Raw genomic sequence first — 14,314 nt, 5'->3', positions numbered from 1 at the left:
TTTTTAAAAAACACAGAATACAACTTCTGAAAAAATCAGAAACAAAATTTCCAAAACAAGGAATCAATTAATTAAATAATGTATGTAATCTACAGAGTACAATATCATATAGATTATGTGGTAAAAGTGCATTTATTAACATGGTGATATGTTTGTGATATTATTATAAGTAAAAAGCAGGTTTCCAGAGTATGAGCCTACTAAAAAAAAAAAAAAAAATCTCTGGAAAATTATGTCCCTAAATATTGATTAACGGTGGTTTTCTCTGGATGGTAAGATTACTGGCAATTTTTACACTCTTCTTTTTACTCACCTGTATTTTCTAATTTTTCTATAATGTATATGTACTACTTGTATAATTAAAAAGTAACCAAAAGTGGGACTTCCCTGGTGGTGCAGTGGTTAAGACTCTGCACTCCCAATGCAGGGGGCTCAGGTTCAATCCCTGGTCAGGGAACTAGATCCCACGTGCATGTCGCAACCGAGAGTTCACATGCCACAACTAAGGAGCCCATGAGCCGCAACTAAGACCCGGTGCAACCAAATAAATTAAATAAAAATTTTTTTAAAAAGTAACCAAAAGTAAAAGTATGCATATTTTTAGTAACAGGACAGTTAAGGTACATATACAGGCTTAACTTATGAAACTTATCCAATCATTAGGTCATTAGCTCCATCTGGCAACTAGTAACCTATTTTGAATATAAAGAGCGTGTATACTATAAACTTTTCCTTAAATCCACTTGCCCTTTCTAGGATTTTTAAATCTAAGTTAACTCCAAACATTTTCTCTAAGTAGAAAGACCTTTCATATTTGATAAACTCTAAAATACCATCCTGGGTTTTTAAAAATCTGTAAACTTATTAGTGTGGGTAATCATTTCCTTATGCTGTAGTAAACAATGGGAATACAATGCTCCCCAAAACTACCTTAATCTAAATTACTCTTTGATCTCTTCACTGTAGATCTTTTCTAAAATTATGCTAGCCTTTACAAATTTACTGAGTGCCATGTACTGTGCTGAACACTGTAGAAGCATTATGCTGTTTCATCTTTATAACAACCTAGTTAAGTTGTCATTATTATCATCACTTTACAAATGAAGATAACAGAATCAGAAAAGTTAAGCAACATAGCCACAGGTGTTAGACCGAGATGTGAACCAACAACTGACTTCAAAGTCTACATTCTTTCTACTACTATGCTATATTGTAAGAAAGTTGGCTCCAATGTCCCATTTCTTAAATATTTTTAATTAAAAAAAATTCATACATACACAATTGTTCTACTTCAAAAAACTATTCCTTTTCCTGCCTTTACACATTCTTTGTTATCACTCTGAAGTTCTACGCAAACAAGAAATACAGTGGGAATTTATTAAATACAATTCCTTGGTGCTCCCATTCATACAGCATAGAATGGCAAAGAAGATACACATATTCATAGTGATTGGATAACATGCCTCTTGAATGTGACTACACAGGATTACAATACTATCTAACAATGAAGTCTCAGTATACAGAACTGTTTTAGGGCTAGCAAGACCACCTATTTCCATACCCCTCATTTTATGAAAGGGGAAACTGAGATAAGCTGACTCGCTAGTTAGCAGAGAGGAAACTGGCACTTGAACCCAGGTCTCCTGACTCTCAGTGACGATTATTCCACGGTGGGCCTCTGAGGTAACTCCTAGGTGACAGACATGGAAATACAGAGTCTTGCCATCAAGCTACTATGGCCTTCGCATGACAGAATCTGCTGGTGGAAATTAAAAAGGAGACTCCAAGTTCATGGACTTTATCATTTTGTTGTATCCTAGCATGGAGAGAAGATCAGGAACTTTATCCACACACAGAGCCAGGCATATCTGACCCACCATTCAGCCAGATTCTGACCATCCTTGCTTCGTTTGCTTCATTCTTGCCTTTCTCCACTTGTGACACCATTTCCATTTCCACTTGCCTCACCCAATAATCATTAAATAAGTAGCAAATAAAAATTTCCAATTTAAAAACCTAAATTAACCATCAAGTCAATTCCCAATTACATAATATCAATAAAACATCTTCTGGACTGTCTGTTTACTCCCAGTAGACACCAAGAGAACAGAAATTCATGTTATTATCTACCTAATTATACTTAAAGTCTTATAGGTTAAATTAAGCACATAGAACTTTTCAGTGGCAAACATCAATGACTAATACATCATGGAAATTCCAAACACAAAGTGAGCAAAGAAGCAGTCTTTTGTAGAGTCCCAAACTAAGCATATTCAATTGCTTGTTGGTATAGAATATACCTTAATGATAAATGGAACCAACTTACCGGTCTTCTGGAGACAACTGATGGAAACCAAGCATGGAACATGTGTTTTTTTTTGGGACCCAGTTCCTCAAAGTGAAAGTTTCTAAGAATGGTACGTAATAACTGGGGCTTCTTCCTTTACCAAAGTGCTGTTTGGTTAGCTTTGTTCACCAGCAGCAGGAAACTGTCGGCAAACAGTATGTTCAGTCACACCTGTTCTCTATTAAGTTCTAAATGCTCTTATCACATGTTCAGTCTAGAAAAATGTCCTTAATTTAACTGAAATGTTAGAATAAATACATTCTCATATGGCAACTGGGCTAAAAGTACTAGCTTTAAGGTTAGCAAGAGTCAGTGTGATCAAGCTAACATGACACAAAGAGTAAGATGGTTATCCCGTCTCCACCTTTTCTCTCTTATCTAGTCTAAAAGTCCCACTACTAGAGTGGTTTCTCTGAAATGCTCTCAATTTCAATTCAGAAGGACAACCATTAAAATACTGTACTCCTATGTGACTTTCGGAGGTCTTTCGTGACTACAGTCCTCTCCTATTAGCATCTTAACTAGGATGTGGTGTTTAATCGATTACCATCCATCACTAAAACTTTAATCCAAAGGATGTAAATCAAGTAGATTTCAATGGGAGTAAGGATAAGGGGAAGAACTGACATTGAAGAGGTGTTCTGAGCTAGGGCAGACTTAGGTAGAGGCGTCTAATTTTGATGGGGGTGAAATATATACATTCATTCAGAGAAACTCCTCCCAGGACTTCCCTGGTGGTGCAGTGGTTAAGAATCCGCCTGCCAATGCAGAGGACGTGGGTTCGAGCCCTGGTCCGGGAAGATCCCACATGCTGCGGAGCAACTAAGCCCGTGCGCCACAACTACTGAGCCTGCACTCTAGAGCCCGCGAATCACAACTACTGAAGCCCGTGCGCTTAGAGCCCGTGCTCCGCAACAAGAGAAACCACCGAAATGAGAAGCCTGCACACCACAATGAAGAGCAGCTCCCGCTTGCCGCAACTGGAGAAAGCCTGCGCGCCGAAGACCCAACACAGCCATAAATAAATAAATGAATAAAGAGAAACCCCTCCCAGCACAGCACACCCATGTAGTTGGATATATATATAATCTCTAATATTTGTATATTTATTAATATATAATTTTATTATTATTTTTTAATGTATGACTGAGCTGGCCAAAAATTAAAGGAGTAACTCAAATTCAGATAAGTCAAGAAAGCACAAATCCAGAGGAGAGAGTGCTGGAGCTATGGCTGCCCTGGGGACTTTCCCCATCCCCAAATCACAGGGGGCTAGACCCCAGGATTTAATCAGCCACAGAGAGGGGAAAGGAGACAAAGACTGAGACCTAAATAGGATTGGAGGTCAGATCAACGAGCTCCACATAAAGTCAGGACCTCTGAAGGATGATACCCTAGGTGCTTGAACTAGGAAAAAAGAACCTACCATGTAAGGAATACAGCAAAATTTCCTAACCACAAGCCCATACTGATTAAAGAACCGTCTAAAGGATATACTTCAAGAAAGAAAATGATCTCAGAAGGAAGATCTGAGGTGCAAAAATAAATGGTTAGTAAAGAAAATGGTATGTATGTAAGTTATTCTAAACAAACATTTGTTATAAAACATTAACAGGTCATTTGCGGGGATTAAAAAGAAAACTCAATATAGAATTAAAATCCTAAAAAAAAGAACAGGATAGAAAATAGAGTTGTGTCCTAAGGTATTTGTATTGTTTGGGGGAGAGTAAAAATATTAATATTAGACTTAAGTTAAATAATATGTGTGCTTAAAATTTCTAGGGTAACCACTAAAAACAGATTGTATAGCTTCCAAAGTACAAAGGAATAAATCAGGAAGGAAAAAAATCTTAAGCAAGTCAAAAGAAGGTTGAGCTAGGTGTGGCAGGAGGGAAAACACAGAAAAAGTAAGATGATGATGATAATAATAAAAATAATAGTTAACATTTATATAGGAATTATCACATGCCAGGCACTGCTCTAAGTACTTTACATACATTAGCTCATTTAGTCCTCACAACACCCCTCTGAGGTAGATACTATATATTATTGTTCCCATTTTACAGATGAGGAAATTGAGGCAAAGAGAGACTAAATCTTTGCTAAGATCTCACACATAGTAGGTGTTAAGATAAGATTCAAACCAAGACAGTCTAACTCCAGAGTCTGAACTCTACATACTGCCTAGTAGACAATACACTGGTATGACACTTCGACATTTGTTCATATCCTTGCAAATCAATTTTTCTTCAGTCTACTGACTAAGAATGACCACCGAAGTGTAGCTACTGACACTGCTCAAGATATTTCTTTCATTGACTATTTATAGATAAGCACAGAATAGGCAAGGAGAGAGATGCTAACATATATGAAGTACCAGACACAAAGTAGGCACTGTGTCAGACATTTTATTACGTGGATTCTCTTGGCTAATCCTCATAATCACCCTGTAAAGTAGATTAATATCCCAAATTTTCAGGGGAGAAAACCAAAGAGCCAAAAATTTAAATAACTCACTAAATGGCAGAAATCCAGGTATGACTGGCTTCAAAATCTACTTAACAAATGTTCATTGAGCATCAATTTATGCCAGACATTGTACTAGACACTGAAGATGTAAGAGTAAATTTAGAAATCTAAGGTTCTCATCCTTATGGAGCTTATGGTGTAATGAGGGAGACAATCCAATAATCATGAAATTAAACGTGAGCTACAAACAGATAAATGTTATAAAGGACAACAGAATTAAAAACTGAAAGGACAAAAGAATAACAAACTGACAGATGTTTTGAAGTGCTATGAGATCACATAATAGAGAAATCTGACCTAGTCTAAAAATGTGAGGGCCAGTTTCACTGAGGAAATCATTTTTAGCTCATGGTTCCCAAACTGAATGTCAAAGTACCCTGGAGCACTGCAGTGAATTCACAAGAGTGCCCTGGGTTTACATTTTTAAGGGAAACAGAGCAACACTGGACACCTATTAGATATCATGTGAACCATCAGCTCAGGGTAGTTCACAATTTCAACTTTAGATCATGCACATTCTTTTCAAAGACACATCTTTGTGATGCTGACTTTTTGGTGGGCAGTTGCTGTGATAAAAATAAGTACCACGTGAAAATTAATGTGGAAAATAAAATGAGTATGGAAGCGTCTAATCTGATTCCAAGGTATGAGAAACTGGGCAGTGCCAACAGGCATTTACATCCCATTAGTAAGTGACTGTGGTTACATAAGAATGAAATTAAGTTGCTACCTCTTCTTTTAATGTATATGTACTGTTTCTTCAAACAGCTACTAAGTTGTTAGAAAATACTTATTAAGTATTGTTTGGATCCAATTACTTAATAAATACAACTGTTAGATACTTATTTTGGACTAAGGTGTTTGTGAAAAAAATTACTGAGACACTAAGGGGACCATGAACTGAGAATGTTTGGGAATCTCTGTATTAAGCTAAGATCTGAAGGAGAAGTAGGCACCTCAAACACCATGCAGTAGAATGAACAGGAGCAAAAGACAGGGTCCCCATCCTTGAAGACATTACAATCTAGTTAGGGAGGCAAATCTAAAAGATAAACAGTTTTTGTTTTTTTTTTGTTTTTTTTGGCCACGTTGCACGGCTTGAGGGATCTCAGTTCCCTGACCAGGGATTGAACCCAGGCCATGGCAGTGAAAGCCCAGAATCCTAACCACTAGGCCACCAGGGAACTCCTGATAAACAATTTTAAAACAATTTAATGTTAAACTTTAATATTTGCAAAAATCTTTCATATCTTTTCTCATGAAATTCTATTAAGTATGTGTCTATCTCTACTCTAAATTGAGAACCTCTAGAAGCCAGTATCCCCCAACACAGACAGAGCAAATAGTTTGCATTTAGGAAGTGTTTTCTGGGTCAATCTCACTTGTGTCCGTTTACTCTCCTTAGCCTTTTCTCAGAATTGAAACCTCCAACTACCCTATGCAAGGGTAACTCTGCTTAAGTGTTCTCCACTCCCCCACATCTCCTGGCTGCTTCTTTCCTACTGTCCTTCTAAATTCAGCTCATACATATCACTGCCCCCCAGGAAGCCTTCCCTGACCCACTGAGCTGTAACTTAAATGTCCCTTATCTAAATGGTCTGTGTGTATATTTCTGTCAGAGGACTTACCACTCTGTCCTGTCATAGTCACTGTTTAACTTCCATATCTCACAGCTCACTGTAAACTTTTGACAGTAGGGTCTGTGTCTTATTCACCTTAGCAACTATCACAGTGCCTAGCTCTCAAAGAATGTTTTCTGAATAAACGACAAGTAAAGGGAAATTTTTTTTTAAGTCTAATTATGCTTTTCACCTTAATGGACTTCTTGGAAAAAATGAGTAATTTACTCAGAAAAACTTTGAAGAGGAGATTAACAAATTTGAAAAAATTAAAATGATTGATAATCATCCAGTGCTAGTAAAAAAAAAAAAGCATACAACTGCTGATAGAAATGTAAGTATAATGTTTTTGAAAAGTAATCAAACAATTATCAACTAAAATTAAAAATGCACTTATCTTCTGACTTAGCAATCCCACTTTTAGGAATTTTGCTTGCAAAAGTAAAAGCATCCATATGCAATATCATATTTACAAGGAAATTTATTGAAGCACTGTTTGCAATAGCAGAATAATTTCTTGAAAACTACCCTGAATGTCCATCAATGGGGGGAATGGTACAACTATGCTGTGGTAACATCCATATTATGGACTATTCTGCAGCTACTAATAAAAATGAGTTAAGTCTAGGGCTTCCCTGGTGGCACAGTGGTTGGGAATCTGCCTGCCAATGCAAGGGACACGGGCTCGAGCCCTGGTCTGGGAAGATCCCACATGCCTCGGAGCGGCCAGGCCCGTGAGCCACAACTACTGAGCCTGCGCGTCTGGAGCCTGTGCTCCAAAACAAGAGAGACCGCGATAGTGAGAGGCCCGCGCACCGCGAGGAAAAGTGGCCCCCACTTGCCACAACTAGAGAAAGCCCTCGCACAGAAACGAAGACCCAACACAGCCATAAATAAATTAATTAATTAATTTAAAAAGAAAAAACATTAAAAAAAAAATGAGTTCAGTCTATGTGTAGAGGCCTGAGAGGATAGCCATGATACATTCAGTAAAAAAAAAAAAAACAGAATAATCCCATTTGGAGGTAAAAAAGGTAACTATATGCACTTTTATTTGTAAAAATATTGAGAAAGAGTTAATACCAGACAGTTAATACTGGTGACCTCAGGGTTAGAGGTCACCAACAAATATGTATTACTATTGTAACTTAAAATGCAAAGAAAAAAATGAAGTTTTCAAAAGTAAGAATAGTAAATAATCTGAACATATTCTCCCCTCCTCCAAATTCTTAACAACAACAACAACAACAAAAATCCCACGTTACCATTACCTTAATGAAAGGGTGGTGCTTCAGGAGAGTCGAGGATTCTGTGGACTCTCTTTTACAGATAATTTAAACTTTCCTTTAAAAAAAACAAAAAACCTATCTCTCACTCCAGCCCATCCCACCAAAAGGAGAAAGGCCTGTTCTGAAGCAAGCTTAATGTCCAGTGGATCTTCCTATCTCGTTTCTTTAATGAGTGGTAGTCTGCTTTAGGGATTTGTAATCAGGAGCTTAAAAATTTTAGAATGCTCATCATATTTTTACAACTATACCATTTATTCACTGAGAGTAAACTGAAGTGTTACATGAGAAATCAGAGTAAGACAGAGGTTTCATTCAAATACTTCTGGTCCTGAAATTGGGAGTACTAACTGCTCCTTGGGTGCCCCCTGGAGACCGAATTTTAAATTTTTTTACATCTTCAGGACAAACTGGTGTGCTATATATTCATTCAAAGAATACTTATTAAGCACCTATATGTCAGGTACAATGTTCAACACTAGAGACAAAAAGATAAATAAAATCAAATTTCTGATTTCTACATACTTAAAGTCAGTATCACCCAAAACTTTCTAAGCATAGCAGGTAGGATACAATGTATAAGTTACCCATACAGGTCCTGGAGGAAGTTAAAACACAAGATGATAAAAATGCTTCTGGGGTGCTACAGAAAGCAACTTGGCATGGATATAAACTTTAGCATAATTGTTCATTTAAGCAGAATGTTCACCATCTTTAAAAGAGAGTAGGTTTAAATATCCCAGCTAACACATGCAAAATTGTGGTTGTTATTTTCAGACAAGTTTAGGTTATGGCACCATAATTTTTCTTGGGCTAAAACAATATAAATAAAGCTTAATTTAAAAAAATTCAAAAATGACATGGTATCTTCCATCATGATTTTTTAGTCACACGTTATTCCACAATAATAACTCCACTCTGAGCACTTGACTCCTGATTGCACTGATTTAGAAAATGGCTAATTTTCAAAAACAAATTTGAGTATGAGAAGACAGACTTAAAAATTAGTTAGAAAATAAAACAAAACTGAAAAAGATCAGTTCAACTAAATGGGCAAAATTCAATCTCAAAGCCTCCCTCAAACCTTTCCTTTCCAGTTCACAACACTTTCAGAAGATGCTGCATCGGATCTGCCTTTTCTTCCTCAAGGTCTGGGAGAGCAAGTAGCACAGGTAGAATTCACAGCTAGAAAAACAAAAAAAAAACAAGCAACAGCTTCCCTCTGGTGACACCCTCAACCATAACTGCAATGTCCCAGGATATTAGAGGGCCAGATATTCTCAGGTTCTGTAGCAAGGGTCCAAAGATGTACTTCTGGTGGCCTAAGCTGGAAATTAATGTAATCTTCCTAAAGAAACAATTCTGATTCAGCCACATTTCAGGTACCCTGTTAGCTAAATTAGTAATGGCATGATAGTTGGGGAATTTAACCTTGATTTATATAACTTTTCCCCTACAGAAGAAAATTAGCCCCCAAAATTACAATCGTTTGGGATTCAGCTTACATTTGCCTGTATAATAAAACATTGAGTCAAAATGCAAGAGACTCACAAAAGAAACAAAACAAAACAAAAAAATCCTCTGACTTAACTGACCATAGACATTCCATTGCTTAATCCACTAGAAGACAGCAACTGCTGAATTATAAGCTATTTGGAATTGTAAGAAAACAGTTGAATTTAAGCTCATATAAGTGTTGAAATCTTAAAGAATAAGATAATACATTATAGAACATATCTCATCATGGAAATCTTATAATTCTTAATTAACAGGTTTAAAATATTATCCATTGGGCTTTCCTGGTGGCGCAGTGGTTGAGAGTCTGCCTGCTAGTGCAAGGGACGTGGGTTCGAGCCCTGGTCTGGGAGGATCCCACATGCCGCGGAGCAACTAGGCCCGTGAGCCACAACTACTGAGCCTGCGCGTCTGCAGTCTGTGCTCCGCAACAAGAGAGGCCGCAATAGTGAGAGGCCCACGCACCGCGATGAAGAGTGGCCCCCGCTTGCCGCAACTGGAGAAAGCCCTCGCACAGAAACGAAGACCCAACACAGCCAAAAATAAATAAATAAATAAATAAATTAATTAAAAAAAAAACCTTTAAAATACTATCCACCATTATCAAACAGAATAAAGAATAAATACTAGTTACAGAATGTGGAGATTATTTTTAACCCAGTAGAGTAATATGGGTATTATCAGTTTGGGTGTGAACACTTAAAGTCACATTATGATTCAAAAACAAAATATTTAAATACATTCCAATACATCAGTCATAAACCAATTTTTAAAAAGTAAAACTACAGTGCACTTCAAAGTAAAAACAACCAATCTCATAAATTAAGAACAGGAACTCTAAAACAGAGGAAAAAATTATTTGCATCTATACATGCCAGATACTTTACCTCATTTCATATTCATAAATACCATACCAGACAGGTATTATTTCTTCCTTCTTACAGAGGAACCCAAGGTAAAACAACAACTTCTCTGGGACTAAAGAGATAGTAAATGGAACAGTTAGGGTTTGAACCCATATCTGTTTGACTCTAGTAAAGTCTTTTCCCCCTCAGAATGGGAGAAAATATTAGCGACCGACAACAGATTCATCTCCAAAATATACAAACAGCTCCTGCAGCTCAATATTAAAAAAACAAACAACCCAATCAAAAAATGGGCGGATGATCTAAATGACATTTCTCCAAAGAAGACATACAGATGGCTAAAAAGCATCATTACATCATTGCTAATTATTAGAAAAATGCAAAATAAAACTACAGTGAGGTATCACCTCACACACATCATAATGGCCATCATCAAAAAATCCACAAACAATACAGGCTGGAGAGGGTATGGAGAAAAGGGAACCCTCCCACACTGCTGTTGGGAATGTAAATTGGTACAGTAACTATGGAGAACAGTATGGAGGTTCCTTAAAAAAGTAAAAACAGAGCTACCATGTGATCTAGCAATCCCACTCCTGGGCATGTATCTAGAGATAACCATGATTCAAAAAGATACATGCACCCCAATGTTCATTGCAGTGCTATTTACAATAGCCAGGACATGGGAGCAACCTAAATGTCCTTGACAGAGGAATGGATAAAGAAGATGTGGTTTATATATACAATGGAATATTACTCAGCCATAACAAAGAACGAAATAATGCCAATAATGCCAAATGACAATCTCTAGGTCCATCCATGTTGCATTTGTAGCAACATGGATGGACCTAGAGATTGTCATAATGAGTAAAGTAAGTCAGACAGAGAAAGACAAGTATCATATATCTCTTACATGTGGAATCTATAAAATGGTACAAATGGACTTATCTGCAAAACAGAAATAGAGTCACAGATGTAGAAAACAAGCTTATGGTTACCGGGGGGAAGGGAGAGGGAGGGATAAATTAGGATATTGGGATTGACATTTACACACTACTGTGTATAGAACAGATAACTAATAGGGACCTGCTGTATAGTACAGGGAACTTAACTCAATACTCTGTGATGGCCTATATGGGAAAAGAATCTAAAAAAGAGTGGATATATGTATATGTATAACTGATTCACTTTGCTGTACACCTGAAACTGACACAACATTGTAAATCAACTATACTTCAATAAAAATAAAAACAAAAAACAAACAAAAATAAAGTCTTTTCTCCTTCCCCTACTATGCTATTTACATGTAAGAGTTATTTCATATATACAACAAAAACCTGAAACTATCCAATTGTCATGTCTTTTAAAAAGTGAAAAGAACGAACAAAAATAAGGAGAAAAATATTTATGTATTTTTTGGTTGAATTAGCTCCACTTATAGTCTTACAAATGATCAACAATTATAAATACAGCTGTAAAACACATAATGAAGATGCTACCATCCGACTTTTTCTGGATGCTCTTTAGAGAATAAAATATAGGACAGGAGTGGGTTGTATGAACCTGGGAGAGGAGTAAAATCCCAAAGGTAATAAAAGCCATATCCTGGAAAAGAGGAGGAAACTATTTTAGAAGTTCTGGGTGAAAACTTTTGCTGGTCACCGAGTTTCACAAGGATTCTTTGGTGTTTTACAGCACTACTGGTCTCCTCTTCTGTTTCTAGATATCTTCTGTTTTCCTTCTCTCCCAAACATTCCCCCGATTCTCCAATAAGCCTTTCACCCACACTGCAGCTAACCACGTATCTGTTCGAAAATTGTTAACGGAATTGAACCATTAACCTTACCACGCTTTGGGGAAAAAAAAAAAAAGTAACACCATTTTAGACTTGGGAGGCATTTCATACTGAGTTTAAATCTGTGTGCACAGCCTCTACTGTTCTAGTGGGGACAACCGAGACTCGGAGAGAGGAAGTGACTTGGCCATGGACTAAGTGTAAGTTGGCAGCCGGGCCAGAGGTTGAAGTTTGATCTCAGACTCCACGTCTTTTTCCAACCACACCAACCCGGGCTGAGCCTCAGGGATGGCACTGACTTGGACGGGTTCAGAACACCTAAAGTAACGCCCTGTCGCCCGGGGCTCCTTTCTAGGATAAAGACCAGTTAGTAGACGGTTCAGAGTTTAGAGGGCCTGCAGGAATGGGCGTGGTGGAAAAACCGGTCTCCCCTTCAGGCAGCGGTGGGCGCACCCAGCCTCTAACCCAAATCGACGCCGCTGCCGCCTCCGGCCGCCCCACAACCAGCGACACGCTGACCTCTGCGCGCTGGGGTCCCCGGAAGCGGACCCTCCCGGGATCCCTCTCCCAGCCCACTCTCGAGACGAACTTGGTCCCCAAAATGAAATGAAAGAGGGGCGCAGGAACAAACCGATCCCAAGCGGTCCCCCTCCTTTCTGGGTCCCCCCGAGGCGGGCGGACGTGGACTACCAGTCCCGACATACCACGCGCCGGCGGACCCTCGAACCACCGCCAAGCCGGCGGTGCGCCGGTCGCCGGGACTCGTAGTCCGTGGCTCCGGGACGGTGGGGGGTGGGGTGGGGTGGGGCGCGTGGGGGAGGCGCGGACAGCCGCGCGCTGCGGGACGGGCCGGCCCGGCGTCCGGTCAAGCACAGGGAGCCGCCGGCTGCCCGGGCCTCACCTCGACGATGCGGGTGCACTGGGTCCCCTTGCCGGCGCCGGGACCGCCGAGGACGAACACGACCTGCGGCTTCATGAGGCGGTGCGGGCAGAGGAAAAGCGGCCGGCCGGTCAGCAGCGGGAAGCTAAGGCCTAGGACGTGCAGCAGCCGGTGGCCGCAGCGGCGAAGCATGCACCGTGGCTCGGTAGGACGCTGATGCAGCTGACAGCGGCCGAGCAGGCGTTAGAGCGGGAGGGGGGCACGGAAGAGGGGGCGGGCCGAGCCGGTGCCAGCCGCGGTCCAGCCGCCGTGGCTGCCGAGGCGTCCGCGCCGCGGCCGGAAGGGGCGGGCTTCCGCTGCTCTCTCGTTGGCCGCGCCCCTACGTCCCCCACGCGGGGCCGCGCTCGCGTCCTCCCCGCCCCTCAGCCGGCTCATTGATTCTTTCGGTCCGCGGGTCCTTTATACTGAGCGTCCTGGTGTCGGGCCTGGGCTGGCGTCTGGGATGTGACCCACGGGAGAGCAAAGCCCATTGTCTGTGCTCGCAAGTTTAAATTCCAGGGGCCAGGCAGCCGACCTGAACAAGTCAACACACGAATAAATAAATGCAAATAGCAATATCGGCTTTGAAGGAACCAAACGGAGGAATAACAAGAGATGAATGTAATTTGGGTAAGGTAGTCAGACCTCTGAAGAGGTGACATAGAAGACAAGGCATAAGGATAGGAAAGAGCAAAACTAGGCAAAGACTGGGATAGAGTGTCCCACAAAGGGAGAAAAGGCGAGTGCAAAAAACCTAAAACTTTCAACTGTTAGAGCAATTGAAAGGCCAGTGAGATCAGAGCTGTGTGAAACGAAGGAGGGAATGAAAGGTGGGAGAGTTTGGCCGACGGCAGATCAGTCAGGCCCTTTGGTTAAGGAAAGGAGTTTGGATTATATTCTAATTGCAATGGGAAGCCCTTTTAACTATAACTCCATTTCCCTGCCCCTTGCATTAGGGAAAAATCTTGAGAACAAAAGGAGTCCAAGGAATGAGTCTTAGTGAACAGACCTTTAAAAGTTGGAGAGAGGAGGAGGAACCTGAGAAGACAGAGCCAGAAAGGTAAGAGGAAAATCAGGAGAATGTGGTGTTCCAGCAAAGAGTGTTTGGGGTGGGATTGTGGTGGTGTAGTAGTGAACACTGTTAAAAACAAATGAGTAGGGCTTCCCTGGTGGCGCAGTGGTTGAGAATCTGCCTGCCAATGCAGGGGACACGGGTTTGAGCCCTGGTCTGGGAAGATCCCACATGCCACGGAGCAACTGGGCCCGTGAGCCACAACTACTGAGCCTGCGCGTCTGGAGCTTGTGCTCTGCAACGGGAGAGGCGGCGATGAAGAGTGGCCCCTGCTCGCCGCAACTAGAGAAAGCCCTCGCACAGAAACGAAGACCCAACACAGCCAAATAAATAAATAAATAAATTTATTTAAAAAAAAAAAAAAAG

The 14,314-nt window shown here is 40.3% G+C and overlaps 1 protein-coding gene across 1 annotated transcript in view; it reads right to left on the bottom strand.

Moving 5' to 3' along the window:
- The window catches only part of CMPK1 (cytidine/uridine monophosphate kinase 1), a 33,474-nt gene extending 20,284 nt beyond the window's left edge, over positions 1–13,190 (bottom strand). The window contains exon 1 of the mRNA XM_036827110.1: positions 12,859–13,190. Within this exon, the coding sequence (XP_036683005.1) occupies positions 12,859–13,029 (171 nt within the window). The 5' untranslated portion in view covers positions 13,030–13,190. The remainder of the gene's footprint in view (positions 1–12,858) is intronic.
- Positions 13,191–14,314: the final 1,124 nt, after the last annotated feature.

Source organism: Balaenoptera musculus, chromosome 1, assembly GCF_009873245.2.
Source record: "Balaenoptera musculus isolate JJ_BM4_2016_0621 chromosome 1, mBalMus1.pri.v3, whole genome shotgun sequence".
Taxonomy (NCBI): Eukaryota; Metazoa; Chordata; class Mammalia; order Artiodactyla; family Balaenopteridae; genus Balaenoptera; species Balaenoptera musculus.
This window is presented reverse-complemented; position numbering and strand designations above follow the sequence as displayed.